The 24539-nt window shown below is 36.3% G+C and overlaps 1 protein-coding gene across 2 annotated transcripts in view; it reads left to right on the top strand.

Moving 5' to 3' along the window:
• Themis (thymocyte selection associated) overlaps window positions 1-24539 on the top strand; it is a 194413-nt gene that overhangs the window by 67751 nt on the left and 102123 nt on the right. Inside the window, exons 1-2 of one of the 2 annotated variants that reach the window (XM_019207686.2) lie at window positions 7357-7462; window positions 12626-13084. In XM_019207686.2, coding sequence (XP_019063231.1) covers window positions 7459-7462; window positions 12626-13084 — 463 coding nt within the window. In that variant the 5' untranslated portion in view covers window positions 7357-7458. Of the gene's footprint in view, window positions 1-7356; window positions 7463-12625; window positions 13085-24539 lie in introns of those variants that run through there. The other variant, XM_010625734.2, reaches the window with a different exon arrangement.

Here is a 24539-nt window from a genome sequence, read left to right as displayed (position 1 = left end):
CAATCCCATAAATGAATGATTTAGTGCTATGTCTGATAAATCTATTCCCAGTGTTTTTTAGTATCTTGTTAACCTGAACACATAGATGCATGATTTAATGTAATGGGAGGAAAAAGCTTGTTTCTAAAAAATTGCTTAGGTTACTAAATACTCTTGAAAGCATAATTTCACTTTCTATATTTTTATATACATATTCCATAATTTGTTAAATTCATGCTGAATATGATCATTGATACAATTTATACTGTAATAAATAGCCTTTTAAACTAAAACCTTATCTGCTGTTTTGAGTGTACATGAAATTATTGGTTCAGAGTAAAAATATTTCGAAGATCTTGATGTGAATTGCAAGATCACATTTCATAAATCTTTGCCAAACTGTTCTACTAGAAAAGGTCAAGGGGGCCAAATCTGTTTTTGACTTTTGTTTATTTTTTATGATTTTGGTACCAGTGATCGAACTTGAGCCCTTGCACTTGTGAGGGAGGCGGTGGAACCACTGAGCTAAACCCTGGCCCCTCTACTGCTTTTTAAAAGAGGCTATGGTTTAATTTCGTTTCTCTGTCCCCTCTGTCCTTTCTAAATTACAACTTTATTGTAACATAACTTACATGTAATAGAATTCACCGCTTTAAGCATACAAATCAATTGTTTTTAGTATCATACGCAGATATGTTCATAAATAAGAATGTATGTGGACACAACTTCTAATTTATAGCCATTTATAATATATGAGGGTTGCATTTTTATATACTTTACCTCATTTATTTACTAATTTATTTATACATATTATAAAATTATTCTTATTAAAATGAAAAATAATAGGCATTTGAATTAGTAAAGTCTACAATTGTGTCTGAAGTAATTTATAAGTTCATCACAATGACAATCGCAATATTCATATTATAATATTTATAATTGGAATTTTGGGCCTTGAGAAAATAATTCTGATATTCATTTTGGAGAGCAAACAAACAAAAATACTCAAGCAAATATTTAAAGAATAAAATAGAATGCTTTTACTGCCAATAGTGAAATTTAATAAAGTCATGATATATTGTACTTAATGTTCTAAAAAATCACACCTGAAACAATAAATTACTTTAATAATAGCAGAACTAGTTGGTAAAGAGTAATGCTTTGAATTTGACTTTAGTGCCTTCATACTTAAGTGTTTGCTTATAGCTCAGAGAAAAATTATTATAGAGTATTGCTTTGTATTTGCTAAAATTATTATTATTATACTCAATTGTTCTGGTATAGTTATTAGTTTAGAAAACAGTAGGTCAAATTGGATCGTCACTTTACAAAACATAGCAAAAGAAATTTAAAGTAGATGAAAAAGTAGTTGCTTTTTAAGTAAAACTAGCTTATGTCTGATTTGAAACACCTCTCAGATTACAAATATAATAACAATCATAAACAATGTAATTTTTATATATTAGAAATTTTTCAAAAGTGAAAGAAAAGTTTCATAGTGAAATATGAAAAATGAATATGGTTTTAAAGGACCAGATACCACTAAAATGTAAAGCAACAAAATCTAGTAGCCTAGTAGGACACTAAGAAAATGGATATGGAAGAAATCAGATGGCCTTTAATCATAGAGAACTTAGTATGGACTTGTCTTAATTACCTTTCTTGGTGCTGAGAGAAAATACCCAACACTCAAAGGAGGAAAAGTTTATTTAGCTCACAGTTTCTAGAAGTTTCAGTCCATAATCAGCTGGCTCCAAGGCAGAGTGGCATGACAGACAGGCATCACAGAAGAGAAATGGCTCATGCAGGATGAAGGTACCAAAATAACCAAAGGAAAAATGCAGCTCTTCCTATCCCTTATTTTTTATCCAGGCTACTTAGGGCAGGTAGCACTCATACCCTTAATCTTAGTGTCCTTGAGCCTAGCATTGCACCATGAATCAATCTCAATGTGATGTGCTGTAGATGCAGCCACCTCTGAAAAAGCCCCACCTATGACTGCAGGAGGCTTTGGAGGGACAGCTAGACACAAGCCATAACATTCTGAGCCTGACCTCCCAAGGGCTCTTATACATCCTTTTACACAAAAGGCCTTTTGTCCATCTCTAAGAGTTGCCAAAGTTGTAACAGTTTCAGCATTGCTGAAAAGTCCAAGTCCATAGTGTCCTCTGAAATTTAAGGCAAACTCTTAGGTGCAAGCCCCTGTACAAATGCAAAGAGAGTTAAACACTTCCAACATTCATTGGCCCAAGGTAGATACTTCTATTCCAAAAGTTACAGTCAAGGGGAGATCAAGGAATGGGAAAAAAAGCAAGTCCAAAATCCAGGAAGCAAACATTAAATCCCACAGTTCCACTTCCAGCATCCCCAGTAATGTGTGGCAAGTTGTGAACACCAAAGGGATTGGTAGCTTTTCCTCTAGGGCACGGCTTGTGGTTGTAGCTCCTATGGATTCTCTCTTCTGCCTGCTCTTCTTCCTCCTTGCAATTTTCCTCAGAAAATCCGCATCCCTGGCTTCTCCAAACTTCTGGGGTCTCCACTGCACCTTTTTCTTCACACTCACAGCTTCACACACTGCCCTCTCAGGGGGGCACTGCCTGGCCTCTCAGGCCTTCTTCTGAAATCTGGATGGAAGCCTTCCTGACCCCACAACTCCTGCATTCTGCATGCACCTAAAACAAGCACCATTTGGAAGATGCCAAGATCTGCTGCCAGCTGGAGCAATAGCTGGGCTACTCTCCTGGCTTTAGGGGTCCAGTGCCTATGAACCAAATGCCAAGGAACAACTTCCCTAGGCTGCCACCATTCTGGGGCTCTCTTCTCAAAACGAATTCTTTTACTTTTACAATTTTGAGGCTGCAAAAGGTGGAGTCCTCCTGCTTCTTACGGTGTTCCTAATCCATCTTTTCTATTCTCCTGTTCCTTCTCAGCAATGAAGATCTCCTCTGCTCTTTCTTTGCAGACCACAGCTTTACTGGTACTATCTTTCTGGCCAAACTCAAAATGTTTTAAAACATTCTGCTGGCCTCTTTGCTCTTGGTTCTCAACATAAATCTGGCAAAAAGCCCCCCAACAGTACCCATGCCACTACCTCAACATTAGACTGCCTTGAAATTTCTTCTGGCAGATTAATTGGTCCACTATCCTTAATCTCAGTCTCAGTCAAAATCTCTGCACCCAAGCAAAATACAGACAAACTTTCTGCAAAGACACATTGTCTGGAGCCCAGCAGCCAGTGTAGTCCTTCTTCCCACCAGAAACTTTCTGAGCCTAGTTAGAGAGAAATTCTATCAGCCTTCTGGTCTTCTGAGCTCTTATCAGAATCTCCTATGGAGTACAGCCTCGTGCATTCCAGCTCTCTTTTTCAGCCAGCATCTCTAAACCTTGCCTAACTTTTTCCCTTTCCTTAAGCCAGCTCCAAAGGCTCTTAAACAACATGGCCAGGTAAAGTCAGAGGAAGGACTTCACTTCTCTGGTACTAAATTCTGTCTTTGTGGTTTTCTCATTGCTGAGACAAAATACCCAACATTCAAGGTTAAAGGAGGAAAGATTTTTTAGCTCACAGTTTGTAGAGGTTTCAGTTCATGTCTCTAAGGCATGGTGGTATAGCAAACAGGCAGTGCAGAGGAGAAACAGTTCATGGGGGGTAAAGGTAGTAAAACAACCAAGAAAGAACCACAGCTCTTGCTACCCTTCATATCTTATCTTTTTTTAATTAAAAAAATTCTTTTTGAGACAAGGTCTCACTATGTAATCGAGACTGACCTGGAACTCACTATGTAGCCCAGGATGGTCTCAAACTCACAGCGAACTTCCTGCCTTGGCCTCCCCAGCCTCCCAAGTGCTGGGATTACAGGTGTGCACCAACACACCCGGCTCTTTATATCTTGTCAAGGCTACTTAGGGGAGGTAGCACTTGCACCCTTAATCCTAGTGCCCTTGAGCCTAGCTTTACACTGTGAATCAGCCCCAGTGTTACACACTCCAGATCCAGCCACCTTGACAAACCTCACCTATGAACACATGGGGCATTGGGGGGATATCTAGACACACAACAAGATTCATCAATATAAATTAACAAGATAGTCAAACCTTTTCCACATATTTAATTAGCTATGCCTCTTTGATTATGACAATAAAGTTAAAAAGCCAATGCTAAATGGTTTCTCTCACACCAAAATGACAGGTAGACTGTTTTAATCTCTTACAAATTTGGTAATAGATTGATTAGCCCTTCTGAAAACAGGTTTGTATACTTCAAGTACCATCTGTCAGTTAATGAGAAAATGTTTATTTTGTGCATGTTCAGAGAAGGTGATTAATGATAGGGGTGTTCTATGGCTTGGTCCTGCTGCTGTGGAACCACCAGTTTTCTAGTAATAAGGCCTTTGTAAAGCTTATGGCTTTAATTCAGTGGTTCCACATATCAGAATAAACACTAGAGTATTAATCATTTTAGAGTTATTTGTAACAGCAAATTAATGAGATCAACTTTCATACTCAATTATGTGAAAAAGTTACGATAAATCTGGAGCAACATATTATTCAGCATCAGAACTATATTTTTGAAAAATATTTTAGCATATGAGATTTAATCACTGTTAAGTGAGACAAGCAGGATCCAAATGAATGTATTTAGTAGCATTTCAATGTTGTTAAAAATAATTCTATTTGTATGGGTACTGAGACTGAAAAAAAAAAAAGCCCAGAGTTTGAAAGGGCTATTTCAGCCCAGTGGGAATACAAGTGATTTTATCTTAAATTTATTAAATTTTTATTGAGCATGTACACAAATAGATATATGCACTTATACACATATTATTTAGCCTCTTCCTCACACAAATACAAATTTAGACTAAAAAAATTTAGACTGAGTAAACTTAATGCGTCTTCTGGCTTCAGCTTCTCAGGTTTCTTTGTCTATTAAGGTGGGAAACAATTTCTTAGCCCCTACAATTCTTCTGAAAATAAATGCATGAAATGATAGGCAGGTGCTTACTATAAACCTTGGTGCATAGGAAACATGCAGCGATTGGTAACTCCTGTTATTGTAATCTTTAAACGTTTAGGGCTTCTCTTGTCTCCCGAAACTTCCTATGAAGAGGCCTCTAATGTTCCCATTTCATCTGTGTCCTCATTCTAGTGAAATAACTTCTTTCTGGAGATTCAGAGTGGTCAGTCCATCATAGGGAGGTTTTCACCCTGTCTTAAATTTTCATCTTTGTCGATTATTTTCTGTGTCTTGTTGTGAGCACTTATGGGGAAGTCAGAAGTCTCTCTTAATGAGAAACAAACCGTGAAAGCCTGGTGTGTTTATCCTCACGGTGAAGCGATCAGAATCGCAGGCCTGGTCCCTCTGGCCTGTTGTCTCCCAGTAGATGGTGGCGGTTAGATGAGGGTCCTTGCACTGGTGCCATCTGTGCCCGGGGCTCATCTCTAAGCCCAGGTACCCAGGACAGAATTGCCAGGAGCCCGTGGGGCTTTGTACATGGGACTTTCCAAGCTACTTTCAAATTTACGTTATTGGATTTCACTTTTTCTACTCAGTATTGCAAAACCCAAAGGATGCTCTTAGAGAGAAAATGCTCCTTTTTCTGTGCTTGTGAATTTAGAAAAACAGAAGATTCACTTTTCTTTATCATGCATATCAAAATCTATGTAAATCATAAGCCTCAGAATCCATTTAAAACTTATGGTTGCATTGGAAAAATTATACCTCTTCTTAATTTGAATTTAATGTAAAGTGATTTTTAATTGTGTTGTACAACCATGGGTAACAGATTCTTTAAAAAAAAACCAAAACACTGCATGGCAAAAATCAGCAATTATGTCAGACAAAGCACATTACGAGGAAATGCCACAGCGTATGTTGATGGTTATAAAAGAATTGCTGCTGTTTTCACCCTTCACATCAAAGTAGTTCTTTCAATATTTACCTCCCATGTGTAGAGAGAGAAACATATGGGGCTTTTACATAATCATAAGCACAAACAGGTGGCTACTTAGGTACAGTTAATTTGCAAGCAACATCGACACCCAACAGCAAAACCAGCTCCCGTGGCTCCAGAATCTCTCTACTTACATTCCATCAGAAAATTAAGATCACTGAACTAGAGGGAGGGTCTAGTCCTCCCTCAATTGGTTTCAAATGCCTTTCAGAGTCATGAATAAAATGAGTGTTCAACAACACTGGGACATTTCGCTGAGTCTTTTGCTCAAGGGAACTTCAGTAACTGCATATTATACACTTGAAAATAAGTATTCAGAGCGTAAAGAATGCATTGAAAGTGGGTATGCTTCGGGGCCGGGGATTTAGCTCAGTGGTTCTGCCACCTGTCTCACAAGTGCAAGAACACGAGTTCGATCCCTGATACCAAAAAAAAAGAAAAAAGAAAGTAAAAAAGTGGGTATGCATCTTTCATTCTTCCTATCCCGCGATCTACCCCTTGTGGCATAAAGTTAGGGTTGTTAAAATCTAAATGTTTTATCAAAGCGCTGGGTCAGGGAAACTTCCAAAAGCAACCTAGAAAACCTCCCCTACTGAAAGTAGTAACCTCAAACCCATTTCCATTTTCACTGAGGCAAAATATGTGGAATTTATCACTGCTGAGAAAATTTTCCTGCATCAGGACCAGAGCCTGAGCTGCGGCTTTTAAATAGGTTGTTTTTTTTGGGGGGGTCCCTCTAAATTGATCTGGACTGCAACATTCAGTATTTCTTTTTGGCTCTGAACTTCGTATCCCTGATTCTTCTGCCCTTATAATTATCTTGCAATACTTTAGAATTCCAGGGGCATTTAAAGTGGGTATGCATCAGGGAGGGGATTTAGCTCAGTGGTTCCGCCACCTGCGTCACAAGCACACGAGTTCGATCCCCTGTACCAAAAAAGAAAATAACCACTGTTTTTATTTTTGCTTTTTGGGGGGTTCTTGCCATATGTTAAGCACGGTGTAAGCATATTACATGTATTAAGTAACTTAATCATCATAATGACTTTGTGAGGTAGGAGATATGATTTTCCATATTTCACTGAAGATATTGTAGCGCTGAGAATGTAAATTCTCAGTTTACACAGGGAAGAAAGGGCTGAGCCCAGAACGGAATCCTAGGCTGGCAGAATGGGCACTGTGTGATATCAATCGCTCCACGCTCCTCTCCCCTTCCTCTGAAAGTTCCCCTCCCGGAGGTCACATCGGCCCAGCGGCAGTAAATTTGTAGTGTTTTGGTTTTGAAGATCCTCCTAACAAGGCTTTGTGAGAGACCTGGGGCCATGTTCAAGGTCTCCGGCGTTTCTGTCCAGATCTGACACCTCCCTGTCTCTCCCCTAACACGGGCAACAGAGCTCTGAAGACTGGGAGAGCCCAGGACCGGCACCGGTGTCCTCACCAAGGGTTATGGGAGAAACAAAAATGTACTCTTTACCTATCCGAGGTCTGTTTCTTATCTTCACTGCTTGGGAGGAAGAGGATTTTAACGTGGATGAGTATGTATGGCACATTTATTAATAATCTATACTTAGAACTTTAGGCATGGATATCATATTTGATATCAAGAGCTGACATTATTAATGTAAACTTTTTGGTAAACATCTCAAATGTTAGATATTACAGTCAGTCCTTTCAAAGAGTTTAAATGTCATTGCAAAGGAGATGCTGTTTTTGTTTTCTCTTGCAGTGTTTAAACTAAAGGGATAAAAAATAATCAAAGTTTGATGATACATTCTTTTACCTCCAGGTCAAATAGCTACTATGGACTGTTCTGGTTCAATTATTAATGTAAAACTATTTTACAGGAATTCTACCACCATGGTTAGTCTCACCTAACATTTAAAAACCTGGTTATCTTTGATATAGCCTCTTCCTTCTTAAATATTCAGCTAAATTTCTGTGCAACAGTTTCTCATGATAAACATATTTTAATTGCTTGTTTTTACTTTTGGAGAATCTCCTATGAAAAATGTTGAAAGCATTCATCAATGATGCTTTGTAGTCCCATGATTAACTCAGAATTCTGGAGAATTTTCTCACAGTTTGGCAGGTACTATTATTATTATTATTTTTTATGTTTTAGAACATTACCCACGGATTTAAAGTGTTCTGATTGATAGAGTGTTTTGTGCACTCCTTTTCAGTCCGACGTTTCTGCAAGAAACGCTGGATTTTGAGTAGTCTCGAAGAATGAGAACTGCCTTGGGAATACAACAAAATGCTATAAGACATATGTGAGGTGAGGTATCTAATAGACAAAGGCTGTTTAGGAATTTGATGGCAGAAAGTATTTTTAAAAGACAGAGAGAGACATTCACAACAGTACCTAAGACACACTTCGTTTCATTGATGAAGAGACAAGACTTCTGATTAGAAATACACAGCAGTACGATTTGTTTCCAGACCTTCTTCACTTGCTTCAGTCCTTTGTTTTTAACATGCATCTCAAGTGTATGTGTTTCTTGGAAACACATACTTTGGAAACAAACACATCTCAAAGGCAATGGTAAAGTTCTTATGATAGTGAATATAAATCAATATTTTGATGACTTGGGGCGTTCAACTTTTGGCCAATTTTTGTATTTCATTAGCCTACAGCGTTACTGTCTTATTTGTGGCTGAAGGACAATTTTGCTTCGGTACCAGTGTCGATTCTCATTTTTGTTTTTGCTGACTTGTGTTTGAATTGGTATTATTCCCAAGGTATGGTTTATTCGCAGGAAGGATGTAAACTCATTCATCCATTCTGTGATGGTCACTTTATATAAGATTTGCAATAATGTATTCTGGAAACCTTCTTACCTGCCATAAATACAGATGAGACCAGTGCTAACCCGTGTGCACACTCTCTGTGAAATCACCTTTACATGTGAAGTTTTCAAAGCTGTGCATCACCCTGCACCAGAAGGGAGGAATACACCGGGCTTAAAATCATCTCTGTTAGCTTTAACTTGTGTCATCTCCTCAAAGGTTCATGTCCATATCCATAAAATGTACATGTTCTATGAATGACTGACCTTATATCGCTATTTTTAAAATAAAATTGTCACGCATGTAAATGAACAGCATGTATTAAGAGGCTATTATTTTAATAATTCTATTTTTGGTTGATGTGAGAGGATGACAAGAATTAGTAAGGAAAATTCTCTCCAAGATTTCGTATTTTAGAGACGGAGGAAATAGATTTGGATGGAATTGGGAAAGCAGGCGAGAGGTTACACTGGGGCTGGGGGGGTGGATGGGGGATTGTGTGATCTTCACCATGATCTTATGCTGTGGATACATTATTAGTAAGGGAACTTAATTTTTACAGTTATTCACTATTTGGGTGGAAAATGGTGTGGGAGAAAGAAAGGAAAAGTAAAACAAAATGTCTCCTAAGTTGAATTCCATACAGTGAACCAGGAAGTGGCTGTTGCTCTTTTCTCCTTGGGGGATCTGAGAACGGCTGACCTGAGAACCCTGGTCTGGGGAGCCGCAGTGAACACGCTGTCGTGTGAGCCAGGGTGGTGGCCAGGCACACAGCTCAGACATCAAAGCTCTGATCTGCAATTCTAGAGCCACGGTTTTCATCTGTAAAACCTGTGGTCATTTCTGAATTTCTCAGGAATAATATTTATTTTACTGACCTCAAAAGATTGTTGTGAAAATAAATGAAGCAAATGAAAAATTGTTGAAGATGTAAAGTTCTAAGCAAATTTCAGTTGCCACTGTTTATTAATAATAATAATTGAAAACCCCTACGGATTGATTAAAAGGATCCACTCTTCCAAAAACCTAAGAATTAGGGAAAAGTCTTTAAAGACTCAATCTACCTTTAGTTTTCAGCAACTTAATTAATTGCATTTTCTTATAATTTTCATTTCATATGTGAAATGTTCTCTATGAACAATTTCTCCTAATTTAAACATATTTATAAAACCCATTTTAATAGCTAACAGACCAAAATGGAAATCTATTTCTGTTCTTCTTAACTTTAGCATTTGTGATTATTCAACTGCTGAAACATTTTTTTTTCCTTAGAATTCTAGAGGATGTTTTCCTCAATACTAAACCATCGCACTCTCTTTGAGGAAGTTGAAGGATTGGGCAAATTTAACTGATCAGTTCTGTTGAGTTTTTAGTTTATATTTCATTTCTTTTGTCGTGGAAGTGGATTACCAATGTGACATCACCACCCCGCTTCGTGTGGCACTTCATGGCTGTTTTTAAGTTGGTGAGCTCTGAACACAGGAGCAGTATGTTGCTAACACACCTTCACGTCCTTCTCCTGTGTTCTGCCTCTTAGTAATGCTGGTGTGTGCACCTGCATCACCTTCTAAGAGGAAACACACAGGTTCACAGGTGCCTTCTTCTCGCCATACAGGCATCCAGCAATGTAGCACTGAGGAGAGGGGTTAATTTGAAATAGTAGAAGCCCTTTGGGTTTCAGGTCGTTTCAACTTCACAATGTTCTAGGTCTGTTATTGATTTGGGTGAACTCAACTCCCCAAGAAGGATGATGCCAAGGTCATTCTTCTGTGACTAACATCAACAATACAGCTAGGCTGGAAATAAAAATATTTACTGCTACTTTTTAAGAAAGTCTGGGTAGCTCTTTTTTAAACTTATGTTACAAAAGCCGCTGAATTTTTCTATACCCTGATTATGGGTTTTTGAGAGAGAAGTCTTCACGACTGACAAATGAGATCCGACTCACATGTGCAGACCTGCATGCATTCATTGACCGGAGTGATTTGGAGAAGGTAATTCATTCGGTTTTCCCTGACAAAAGACATAATAAGCTAAGAAACTCTCACGGTGCATGTTTCTTTTCCGTCCTGTCTTCAAGCGTGGCATGTAGTGGATGTATGGTTTTCAATCTCTAAAAGATCTCCGGACAGACTGCATGTGCTATCTTACTCATTCTTTTTAGCAGAGCAGCACTTTTTCAGGGAGTTAATATCAAAAAATAATCAAAATTTATTTTTAGAGTAAAAATGCACAATAAATAATTAATAAGAAAAAAATGTTAATCCTCATTCTAGATACACAGAAATATACCAAAACCTTGTTAATAAAGAATTTGCTATGTAGATTAGTTTAATTGGAATATATTTGTTGAGTAAACTAATAATTTAATCTTTCCAAGATAGATCATTCCAGAAAGGCTTTTAGTGCTTAGAGAACATTAATACAGAATATTATCATACATTTACCTTTTCTTTGAAAAATGTACTAATTAAATTTTCCTTTGTTATTATTCCATCTAGAATTTATTAAAATCTATTCAGTAAATAAATTTCTGAATGTGGCACAAAACAGATGTGCCCCCAAGTAAAAACAGAATAATTCAAACATGAGAGCCACTTATTTGTATTAGTGATTATGCTTATAGTGTTAGAAAAAATTTTCAAATAGATAAATTAGTAAAAAACATAATGCAACAATAAAATTTTTTCCATTGAGTTTATTGATACATTTTAGGTATACAGTACGGTTACATTCATCGTTGGGAATTTGTACCTTTACATGATATAGCGTGCTTCGTATTTTTTCCCCATTCCCCTGCCCTCCCTTCATCCCTTCCATCCTTTTCTATTTGCAAAGATTTTGTTTCCATTTTTTCCTTTTCAGCCATAATGAATAAGAAACTAGAGACATTTATAGCTAAAAGGATGCACTTCAAAGCCATACTCTTAAGTGAAATTAATAGGGCACGTGTGTAAATACCAAATAATTAACCTGGTATGAAAAATTAAAGTGTAAATAAGGATTGAAATGTGTAGTTGATAACAGGAAATAGGAAGAAAAGGTCAGAAGGGGTAGGGGAAAGGAAAGAAAGGAAAAGAAAAATATAAGAAAAATTTTAATGGAAAAAAAAGAAGTAATTAAAAAGAAATAATGATACATTACCAAGAGTATTTGATCCAAAACAAATATCTAGCCTAATATTTTTCTAAGGAGTGTCATGGGCAGCACAATATAGAGATATATTATATTATGATTTACTAATATGTGATTTCATCGAGTTCTATAATAAAAAATTGTGAAATTCTGCATGTCTGAGAGTCACAAGGTATACAAACTTTCTGAGAAATTTTATATTCATTAAAACTGCAGATATTTTCACCATTGTAAAATGCACATGACAAAATTGATCATGTCCAAGTGTACAAGTAATTGATATTTGCTACATTTATAATTTGTACAATTGTCACCATCATCTATATAACTTCTCAATCATAAATTTGATTATAAATCAGTTTCCTTCTTTTGACTGTATCTAAAGATATGTTCATGGAAAACTAATCTTATCCTGTCTTCTCTCTTTAAAAAAATATAATCCTTAGAGAAGAAGAGCTCACTTTGAGATTCCATTGCTAGTTGAATCAAAGCTCATACCTCATTTAGAGCCCTCATTTCCAATAATAGGCATTTGCTATTTCAAGATATTTTCCTTTTTTAAAGAAAATGTATGCTCTTTGGTTAACACTACAGTAATCTACAAACAGTATGTTGGCATTTTGACAAGGAGTCAGTGTTAAAACAATTGCCTGTAATTTTGTAAAAATTAATCTTTTATTGCTTTTGAAAGCTCCACTGTACTTGCTTTCTGGTTTTCTTATGAGAATATTCATTTTAAGGTGACTCTTTGATTTATACAATTCTGTTTGTAGGTCTCTTTAGGATCGTGGCTGATAAAACTCCCTACCTTACTATGGGGGAAATTACAAGAACAATCCAGATTGCACCTGGCAGACGAGGGCATCCTTGCTTCTATCACCAGAAAGACATAAACATGGAGACTTTCACTATAAAGCAGGGGGAGCAAATCACACTCAACTCAGTTGAAGACATTAATGGAGAAATAATGGTGAACTGTGGCATAGTAAGGAATCACCAGAATCACTCGTTTACTTTGCCTGTGACTCAAGAAGGAGAATTCTATGAGTGTGAAGATGAACATATTTATACACTAAAAGAGATTGTCGAGTGGAAGATTCCCAAGAACAGAACCCGAACTGTGAAACTTACAGATTTTGCACATAAGTGGGATTCCTCAATTCCATTCCCTGAAGACTTTGATGGTGCACTGATTCTCAAGCCTGTTTATGAAATACAGGGTGTGATGAAATGTAAGTATCCACTCAGAAAGATGTTCTATGAGCTTGAGTAGGATGGGGTTGGGAAAAAGGAAATGTTTTAGAGCCCGAAGAATGTGACTCTGTCCCTGTTACATTCATTGTGTTTTCCAGATGTAAGTTCTTCATCTGCACATAAGCAAGCCACATATCTTTTGCAAGACGCGAATTGAATAGAAACATGTATATATGACTAGTAGAAACTGTGATGTTGTCAAAATATAAGGCACTATGACTATGAGGTCCAGAAAGATTAAAATTCCAATCATTTTTATCACTACTTGTTAAACATGGTTAGAAGAGAGCTCGTTTTTAGACAGAGAAATATTGGGTTAGAAAGAGGTTTTCTTGTATGCGAGTGGTAAGAAAATGTTTCCTGTTGTATTTATTTCTATTAGTGCATGTTTGGAGTACATAATGCTTACATTCCTTGTGTGGAGTTGGTACATGTCCATGATACATCTAAGTTCCTGTTTTCATCCCCTTTCCTCTCCTTTATCTCTTAATCCTCTTTTCATTTGAAAAAGATCTATCTCCTTACTTTCTATTATCTATTTTTATTTTGCTCTTTCTTTGAAATGTGGGTTTCTCGTATGAGTAAAACCATGCAATATTTAAGCTTGTGTATCTGGTTTATTTCACTTAACACTGTGGTCTCAAGGTGCATCCATTTTGCTATGACTGAGTCAAGTCTCTCTTCATGGCAGAGCAGAATATCGTGCTCTCTGCAGCTGCTCATCTATGGTTGGAAATATAGGCTGCATCCAAGATCTAGCTATTATAAATTATGCTGTTACAGCGTGAGTTCTTTTATTGAATTCTTTTAGGACAACTTTTTTCTCCTTCCTCTGCTAGTCATTGCTGGTGAAAATCTCACTGAGCATGCAGTCTATCTGCTTTAAGGAAAATCACATGATAAATTAATATCATATATGAGCGTGTTTAAATGTGCAACCTTCATTGAATTATTTGTACTCTAAATTTGGAATGCATGGAGAGAGAGGTGTTACTCCAAAGATATTAATGCTTTGAATTTTCAAGATTAAGGCACATAAGTAGGAGAACTAGGGAAGCAAAGAGTTCAGAACTTGGACCAACAGAAACAGATTTTAAGTCTTGATCCATAACTTTATACGTAGTGTCACTGAGTGAGCTATTTAAATTACTTTTGTCTATGCAAAGGAGATGATGGTATATCTTTTGCCTACCTCTTAGAGCTGTTTTTGAGAGTGAAGTAAGGTATTATTAAAGCACTATATATAAACTGCTTGAGAACGCAAAACAGTGTGTAACAAGCAATGTGTAAAAATATCTGGCCCAAAAGCACCTCTTTAAATATCTCAAAAAATTTTTTTGTTTCCATTACTATTGTTGGTCATTTAGCAATTATAAAAAAATGATGTGAATTTTTGGTAGGCTTTAGAATTGTGTGTTAAATTGTCACACTAAAATATTTAAGTAGAAATTAGATAAATACATTTTGAACTTAGACATAGTAAACACTCAATTCATGATTTTTAATATTACAAAAAAATGAGGACAGAAAATATTAGACCTAGTATTATATTTTGTAAAATACAATAAAATATTCTATTGTGGTGATTTTTTCTCAGTTTTTATGAATACTAAATAGCATTTTATCACTTTAAAAGCTTTTAGTTTTCTAAAACTATTTATCATCTTCTATCTAATACATGACTGCAAATGAAAGTAAACCCAGAATTTAAGCACATGGGTGAGGTGGTTACAATTGTGAATAAATTTTGATTAGAGACCGAATCTTAGAGGATGATGAGGAGGTGGACATAAGCATACGGGACAGGCTGGGAACAGGATGGGTAGCTTGGGGGCAACAGGTAAGCAACAGATTGGAGCTAGCATGCAGCTGGTAAGAAACAAAATGAAAGGGGAAATTGAGATAAATATGGAAACATGCACAGGAGAATGCCATCAGGTCTCGAAATCTGTTCTAAGAGACTGAATTTGTCCTACTCAAGAGTGGTTATTATGCCAGAAGAGACAGAGAGAGAAGCGTACTGTTGTTAGCTGGGTCTGTGGCAGGACATTGGCAGTGTATACAATGGAGACACCATTGTGAAAGACAGAGATGCACATTTGGGCTTATGAGTATTTAAGACACCTAACCAGCAGGGTTAGAAATCTATTGCAAGTAAAACAAGCCGGCCCTTTGCCCCAGCCTGCTAGTTTGATCAAACTGTTATATGAAGATGCAGTTTAGTAAATATAAACATCAGAAAAACAAGGGTTGTTAAAGGGTTGCTTAAGGAGAGGAAATATAATGTTATGCTAATTGAGATCCCAGATGAAGGCTTCTGGTTGAAATAAAAATTCTTTAATTTTCATTCTTTAATGATATTAAAGTTAAAAATTCATTTTAATTATTCTGGAACTTTAAATTTAGGGGGCTTCTTTTAAATGTTGTTTCTTATTGTGCAGGATTCGGGGAGAAATGCTGAATGAGACTGGCAGCATATGTACTGACTACTGCCTGAAGAATAAATACTCCTTCAACTTTTAAAAATGAAAATATCCATTTTTTAAAATTTTGTGGTATAGATGGGTTTATTTAATATGCAAATGTATGCTACATTTTGAGCTAATTATGTTTTACATCATTCTTTCTTAAGTTGAAGATTCAAACACACTTTGAAATCCAAGAACATTGGGAAGTTGCTTTCCACAGATCTCGTGTATCAGGTGTAGAGTCAATCTGCCTTGGCTTGACAAGAATAAGAATAAAACTGAGAGGGAAGAAATCTTAGGAGAAGCAAAAGATGAAAGTGACTGAGGATTACAGGAAGCTATGAAATATTGATTTGCTCTAAAGAGAACATGGCAAATAAGTCAGAAAATACGATCATCTACTCTTATTGCTAGTTTTTTTTTTTTCTTTTTATTGAGTGTATTGGTACAATCTAGGTATATAATACAGTTACATTCATTACTAGGATCCTGTACCTTCATATGACAGGTCTTGGTTCTCATTTTTTCCCCTTGTCCCTGCCCTCCCTTCACTCCCTCCTCCTCTCCCCATTTACAAACTATTTCCATTTTTTCATTTTCTCATATTTTTTTCTTTTCCCTTATTCCCTTTCCCCTACCCTTCCCGCTTTCTTTATACCTTTAGCCCTTTTCTTCCTATTTCACACTATTAATTATCCCATTAGGAGCTAGTGTACTATTATAGTTTTTCACAACAGAGAAACTATTCAGTGTTTACACATGTGTGACTTATTTCACTTGAGAGTATATCCTCAATAGGTATCCATTTTCCCATGAATGACTCTAATTTCTCATTCTTTATGGCTGAGTAGTATTCCATTTTATAGAAAAACCACGTCTTCTTTATCCAGTTTCCAACAGAGAAAGTGTTTACACATGTGTGACTTATTTCACTTGAGAGTATATCCTCAATAGGTATCCATTTTCCCATGAATGACTCTAATTTCTCATTCTTTATGGCTGAGTAGTATTCCATTTTATAGAAAATAGAAAAAATTTTCTTTTCCCTTATTCCCTTTCCCCTACCCTTCCCGCTTTCTTTATACCTTTAGCCCTTTTCTTCCTATTTCACACTATTAATTATCCCATTAGGAGCTAGTGTACTATTATAGTTTTTCACAACAGAGAAACTATTCAGTGTTTACACATGTGTGACTTATTTCACTTGAGAGTATATCCTCAATAGGTATCCATTTTCCCATGAATGACTCTAATTTCTCATTCTTTATGGCTGAGTAGTATTCCATTTTATAGAAAAACCACGTCTTCTTTATCCAGTTTCCAACAGATGGGCAAATGGGCTGTTTCCAAGTTTTAGCTATTACAAACTGTGCCGCTATAAACATTGGTGTGCATATATCACTGTGGTATGATTCTTTTAATTCTTTTGGAAAGATACCCAGCAGAGGGATGGCTGGTTCAAATGGAACCTCTAGTCCCAGCTCTTTAAGATATCTCCATATTGATTTCCATAGTGGTTGCACCAGTCTGCACTCCCACCAACAACAGAGAAGGGTTCCTTTCTCCCCACAACCCCACCAACATTTGTTATTGTGTTAGCTTTTAATATGCTACTAATGTGACAAGTTAGCCTCCATTTAAAAAGAAACAGAACTGTTTGAATGAACTATTTGTTACTCAGATCTTGATCTAATCCTATTATAGGTCAGAAACCCCACTAACCCTCATCCCATATTTAGTCATTTTTTTTTAAAAGAATGTTGCTTCTCCAGAAAACAGATACAAGTGACAAACTAACACCCTTGCCTATTGGTCTCATGAGTCATTTTGTGACATTTGTGCTTTTCACAGGAAGATGAAATTCACATTCCTATAGCAAATGGAGTGGGTAATATTTGCAGTTATAATATAGATCAATTATTTTAATTGCTTCATAAAAAATATCTTGGCTATTAAGACTTTTTGAGTGGTGTTAAGTTTTGGTGTATTGATTGATAATTAGTTCCAGAATTTTTTGGTATTATACAACTTTTTTCCTTTTCTTTTAGGAGAAAAACCTCAATTATATTCAAAACTTAGGAATATTGCTCAGCTATAGAAAATACTAAATCATTTTATAAGCAGAGGGCTAAAAAAAATCACACAAATGAGAAGCAGATTCAGAAAGGTAGTATTTAAATATTACATATTAGGTAATTATTCAATAATAGAAAATATTTTGGTTTTAGTATTCTAAGACTTCTTTTTCATCTTATTTTTAAAGAAATAATTTCAACATTTATCAAAACAAAAAGGCAAATGTTAGTGAAATGATTTTTTAACAAAGTTGTCCTCAAATCTTGTGCCTTTGACCATTCACAACTTTTCCCCAGTTTGTGCTACTCCAAGGTAACTCCTTTTAATTTTTTTCCCGATACTTTCTAGTATTTGCATTCAAATTTCTGAGTAATGGGACTTTCTCAAATCATGGACTTTGGTAGTAACTGCTGACTTTCCCACATGACCAGGAAGGTGAAATTTTCTTATATTCCTGTTTCTCTCTCCTCTGTATATAGTAAGTTGTGGTGGAGTCTTTTAGTTATTGTGATGAATTACTCTTGAACCAAGAGATATATAATTATTTTTCTGTAACGATGACCTCTTAGTTTCTTTTGCTTGTATTTCTTCAATCCCCTCCAAAATATTTGTGAAAAAAGTTACACAGTGCTATTGTCCACAGAGTCCAATCAATCAATAAGTCGATCTTTTCTGTAATTATTTTTCTTCCTTGATAGTATACCATCCAGAGTCCCCCATCCTCATGCACCACTTGGAGGTAGTAGCTCTGCAGAACTATTGCAAAGGGCTCTCCTGGGGCTCCCTTTGAAAGTTGTCCTTATGAGGGGCAGGGAACTTAGCTCAGTGGTTCCACCACCTGCTTCACAAATTCAAGGTCCTGAGTTCGATCCCCAGTACGAGAGAGAGAGAGAGAGAGAGAGAGAGAGAGAATTTGTCCCTGTGGTTTCCTTTTACTTGCTTTTGTTTTTTGACTAGCTATTTATGAACTCAAATAACTAACTTCTTGCTTCTTGATAGTCTCCCATTTCTGATGGAACCTATCTATTCCCCACTTGCTTTCTGAGAAAGGTGTTTGGGATGGTAAATGACTATGCAGGCTGCACCCTTCCAACATCTGTAGCCTACGCACACATATGATGGGTGGGTTGAAGACTTGTAAAACTCAAGTTGAACCTAACTTCCCCTCAGAATTTTGACAGCTTTGCTCCCTCATCTTCTGCCTTCCATAGTGTCTTTGAGAGATAACCACAGCACCCTGGACTCTACAGTAATGAGCTGGGCTGGGATCTACTCTGTCTTTGTCATTCTGCCACTGAATTTCTTCATTTCCGTAATGAGTTCTTTGACGATGTCCTCTCAGTTATATTTTGTTTTCTCTTTTTTTTTTTTAACTTCTGATCTCACATTACAGCCCCATTCTGGATCTCTTCTATTTTATATCTCTTTGTCTTTGGTTTTCCTTCAGGGAAAATTCCTTAACTGTACCTTCAACTGTCTTAATGAATTTTTAATTTCAGCTATGATTTTTTATTTTCCAAGAGTTAGTTCTTACACCATTTAAAAAGTTATACCTGATCTTCTCTTCAGAATGCATTATCTTAGCTCTGAGAGAGTTTACATTTTCTATAAAGTTTTTTTAAATCATTACCTGTATTTTAGCTCTGTCCTTTGCATACTCTAGACCTCTCTCTCCCTTTCGCTGTTTGTGAAGCTTTGCTCTTTCATTCTTGCCAAATGTTTACATCAAATGATCGGCACTTACCATTTATTAATATTTATACATGAAACACTTTTTGAAATATTTATAATGAAGCCTTCATACACAAGGTCAGAGTGATTTTTAAGTTCTGTCCTGTCTGCTTTTTCCTGGCCAATGTCCTCTCAGTCGGGTTCTCTGAGCCTTCATGGTGGGATTCAGTTTCCCAGGGAAGGAAGCTTCCTGATGCCTTTGGCAGTTGATGTAATTATCGAATCTGAGGAGGGAAGTAGATCAGAGGAGGAAGGTCTCACCATCCTCACTATGAACTTATATTTTACTCCCCTGTTCTCAGTTGCACACTTCTCTTCTGCTCACTTATGTTCACTAGGATGATGGACTTATGATTTCCACAACTAAGGAGAATATCGACCCCATGGCATCAACGTTGACATTATTTATATTCATATAGCAACCTCAGTTTTCACTAGGGATGCTTTTCCTAATGCATCCCATAAAAATACTGTGGTGACATAATATTTTGAACTACCCAACATTGATTTAATTAATCTGCATATTAATATATGCTATTATTTATTATAGAATATTTATTTAAAAGAATTGGTTCATGTAATGATAGGGGTTGGTAAAATCTAAATCTGTAGGATAGGTGATCAGGCTAGAAACTGAGGCAGGAATTAATGCACTAACTTTGAAGCAAAATTTCTTTTTCTCCAGGAAATCTCAGTTTTTGCTGTTAAAAGCTCCAACTAAATGTAAGAGGCCCAGCTACATTTTAGAGGGTAACATGCTTATTTAAAAGCTACCGAGGGGCTGGCGATTTAGCTCAGAGGCACCACGCCTGCCTCGCAAGCACAAGGTCCTGAGTTTGATCCTTAGTACTAAAAAAAAAAAAAAAAAAAACTACGGAGAATATTATAGCCTAGTTAAGTTTACACATAAAACTATTACAAATATCAATGGGGAACATATTGAATTGTATCATCTAGTGTAATAAATGCCTATTAATTTAGCTTTATAAACTAAACAAAAATGTGAAGGGCAGGATAATGCTATAAATAAACCCATAAAAAAAGCAAGGGTATTCATTTTAAATGACTTGCGATTTCTCAATGAGGGTAATGATGATTTTTTTCCTACTAAAACAATTAGAGAGCAATTCTAAAAATACTTTCTCTGTTTAAAAATATGCAGATAAGCCAAAAGAGATTATGTAAACGCAAATTCAGGTATAGTTTCTCTTAAATTGAAAGAGAATTGAATAAATTAAAAACCCCACAGAATCATTACCAAAGAATTAATATAAAATGATAAACTGCAAAACAAAGTTTGATTTATAAGTCTGGGACAATGAGGAACTCAGAAATTATTAGTGAATTTCATAACTGCCATATAACAAAGGTATAATGTGAAACAAAAAATGGAACACAGCAATTCACTGAGTAAATGAGAGATTGAGATGAAATTTATGAAAATATTTTTGAAAGAATAAGTCTTGGAATTGACAAATTAAATTTAGAAAATTAAAATGTCCAATGGATCATCATCATTATTATTAAATAATTATATAAGAGAAACTAGAAATGGGACAAAACTAAGGCTAAAATTTACAAGCCTTGTGTAGAAAAAAAACGTGTAAAACAGTCATCATGATTTCAAGACTAGCATAAGATTGTCTCAGAATTCCAGCCCTATACAAATATAGGTCCAGTAGGAAAGCTAAGTTCACAGTTGGGTTGGGCTGTGTGCATCCTACAACTGAATAGTACCTGTCCAAGGAAACATGTACCAACCATACTTACTGGTACTTTTTTGTGTTCTCTTCAGAGACAAAACCCACACTTAGTTTAAGAGTATGGACCCAGTGGGCAACACAAACAAACACCACATGTACTTCACACTTTCCCTGGTTGGGATGGGGCTTTCCCCGAACAGAACAGTAAGAAAGACAAAGCTGAGGGAAATGACTCAGCAGCCTGAAGAGAAAATCAGTGGTACCTTGTTAGAGAAAATGCAACAGAGATTGTTGCTCACAAAAGCTCCCTGAGGAGAATCAGAAAACATACCCAGCCAGAATAACTCATGTTCATCCACAAGAAAAAAGCTGAGGCTTATAAACGAAGGTTGCATAAATAGGTACAGTTTTGCCTTCTCTTCAATCTGAAACTGGAAAATTTGTAATAAATACCTCCAGGAATGTCTCTCGTGATCTGAGTTGAAGTCAGAAAAGTTTTTAGAAAATGACAATTTTAAAAGTAGCTCACTATATGTCCTTCTTTGAGGAAAGAAGATTATATTTTTAATTGTAAACAACTGCTTCTTTAAAGGATATGTAACACACAATGCACACATACGAACAATGTATACCAGGATGTGTAAATTTATTAAAGATTATAATTTCCTCTTTATCCCTTTAATGTTTTTATAAAAGCACACAACCTACTATTTTACAAAAGAAAAAGTGTTAGCTTGCTTATCTTTCTCTAGGAAAAAATGTTAGACATAATAATATTTGCCATGGAAATTTATTCTAGCTTTAAAACTTGAGGTTACTATTTTCAAATTTAAATATTCTTTGAACCAATATAGATTTTATCTTTATCTATGGAAAACTTAAAACCCATGAAAATTTGGAGAGAATAAAGAAGCAGAAGGGGTTTCAATATTAACCAACATGAAAGGACTACACCGCCAGCACGTAAGAAGGGTATGTGTGGCGGGCAGTAGAGAAAATTAGACTCTTGCTCTTCAATCTCTCCTTCCGCTCAGCTAACCAGTTAACCTCCCAGATTCCTAACTGTAATTTAGTTCTTAAAAAATATTTTGGATTTCCTCCTAGAGTAAGCTTTGTTTTAACCGAAAATCTCAAGAGGCGAGATCACTTGTTAATTACCGGCAGTTTCCATTTTTTCTGCTTACCGCTGATCAGGGTGTTCTTGCCGTCTGGGGTACCTTTCCTGTTCTATCTCGCTCTTTCATTTCATTCCATCCCCAGGGAATCTTGTACTGGCCACGCCTTTCATATCTGTGTGTTATCCTCATCCCAAATTAAAGGCACTGTTCTTTTTCTAACTCTTTTAGCCCTGAGTCGTTCATGTGATCCCATTTCTCTTCATCTCTAGCAACTCAATTATACTGTAAAAAACATTTTTAATTGTAGTCCTAGAGCATGTAATGTACATTTACAGCTAACTGAAGTCCACTTTCAAAGAACATGAACAGTTTCATGGATATGACAATGTTACACCCAAGCATTCACAATCCTTTCCTCGTAGTCTTGAAAGGTTGCCCTTACTTATCTGTAAGCCATGATCAACCAATGTACCTGTGCTATTATTTCAAGCAATCTGCTGCCTATTAGACCAACAGAAAAACAACAAAGTCTGTAACCCTTTTTCTTTCTTTATGTACATCTTTGCTTCTGATCTTTTTTTTTTTTTTTTTTCCTGAAGAGCTTTTAAAAACGATTTCTGGCCAGCAGATTTACTAGTAATAGTTCTCTTGATTTTTGCTTGAGAAAGTATTTGTTTCTCCTCTAATTTTTAAGATAATTTCACTGGATATGAAAATTTAACGTGTTTATTTTATTTATTTTTTGGGGGGAGGGAGGCTTCCCATGTGTGAAGTCCATCAGTTCACTCTGTTCTTGCTTGCATAATTTCTGGAAAGAATCCAGTTTAGATGGTGATTTTGTTCCACTGTAGCTAAGGGTTTTTGCTTTCTCTTCTCGGTGTCCCACTATGATATTTCAAAGTATAAGTATTTTTGGTTTTCATGATATTTAGTGTGCTTTATTAACTTTATAAAATTCTCAGTCTTAGTTCTGTAGATTGTCCTCTGTTTCTTTCCCTCATCTCCTGGTATTCCCATGACATGCATGTTACATGTTCTAACTGTCCCACAATTCTTGGGGCTTTTATTTCATTTTTTTCAATCCTTTTTTCTTTCCCTTTTCAATTTCAGAAGTTCATATTGATACACCTTCAAGCTCATCAATTTCTTCCTCACCAGTGTCCATTTCATTGAAAAATACATGAAAGTCATTCTACATCATTTCTTCATTTTTAAAAACTTTTTGTTCATTTTCTTGCAGTATGGGAGATCAAATCCAATGCCTCAGCTGTGGCAGGCAGGTGCTCTACCACTAAGCTTCATCCCCAGCCATGTTTTATTTACTTCTTTTTTAAATTTTTGAGACAAGGTCTTGCTAAATTGCCCAAGCTGGCCTTGAACTTGGGATCCTGCTAGAAGAACAGGGGTGTACCACCGTGGTTGGCTTATTCTTCATTTCTATTCCTGTTAATTTCTATACTTTAATTTTCTAGACTTTCTATTCCTTTGCTGATAGTATCCATCTTTTCTTTATTGGTTTCCCATTATAGCCCTAAATATATTTATTACATGTTAAATTTCATGTCTGGTAATTGCAAAATCTCTGTCAACTGTAAACTTGGCTCATTCCTTTTTTACTCTAGATTACCTTTTATCTTTTAAATAATTGGAAATTTTCTTTTGTCTTGTAATTTGCCTTTTAACATACTTCAAAATTTTGTAGTTTCATTTCGGAAGGTGAAAGAGATGAGGTAAATAGTCCTCTAGTGTGAGGTTTTCTGCTTGTCTGGCTTGGAGGTGGACTGTTTTTACTGTTAGCTGTAGTTGCAGGTGTCAGGGAATAAAATTCCCTGTGGTGCCATTATTTTTGTCTCATCTGTGGCATTTCCCTTGAGATTCTGTATTAAGTAAGGCTTTAAATGTCATTCTTTCAGCTGGGATCTCCCGTCACAGTACAGGAACTGAGTTGCGTTGGTGAGCATTCTGGGATGGGAGCCTCTGTAATCTGTCTAAGTTTCAGGCTTCCAGGGTGCCTGTGGATCTTCACAAAGGCAGCTCAGCTTTTCCCTCTCCTGCAGGGAATCAGAATGGCAGCTGTGGCTGGGGTTGGGTTTTCCCCTCCCCGTCTGGAATTGCAGAGAAGGCTGTTCCTTCTCCCCACCTAGAAGGTTAGGCTGTGATAAAACCCATCAAATGGGTTTGGCCGCGGTGAAATCGTTTCCCTTGAAGAAAGGACTTTTTAAGAAAGGAAACCATAGCATTGTGGGTATATTGTACAATGGTCATTTCCCCCTGACCCAGCCAAAAGCACCAGGGGATTTTTGTTCTCCAGTCCTCATCCTGAGAACTTGTGAGGCT

This window comes from Fukomys damarensis, unplaced genomic scaffold (genome assembly GCF_012274545.1).
Source record: "Fukomys damarensis isolate Sample0158 unplaced genomic scaffold, DMR_v1.0_HiC HiC_scaffold_14, whole genome shotgun sequence".
Lineage (NCBI taxonomy): Eukaryota > Metazoa > Chordata > Mammalia > Rodentia > Bathyergidae > Fukomys > Fukomys damarensis.
Note: the sequence above shows the minus strand (reverse complement) of the source record. Positions and strands in the feature narration are given on the sequence as shown.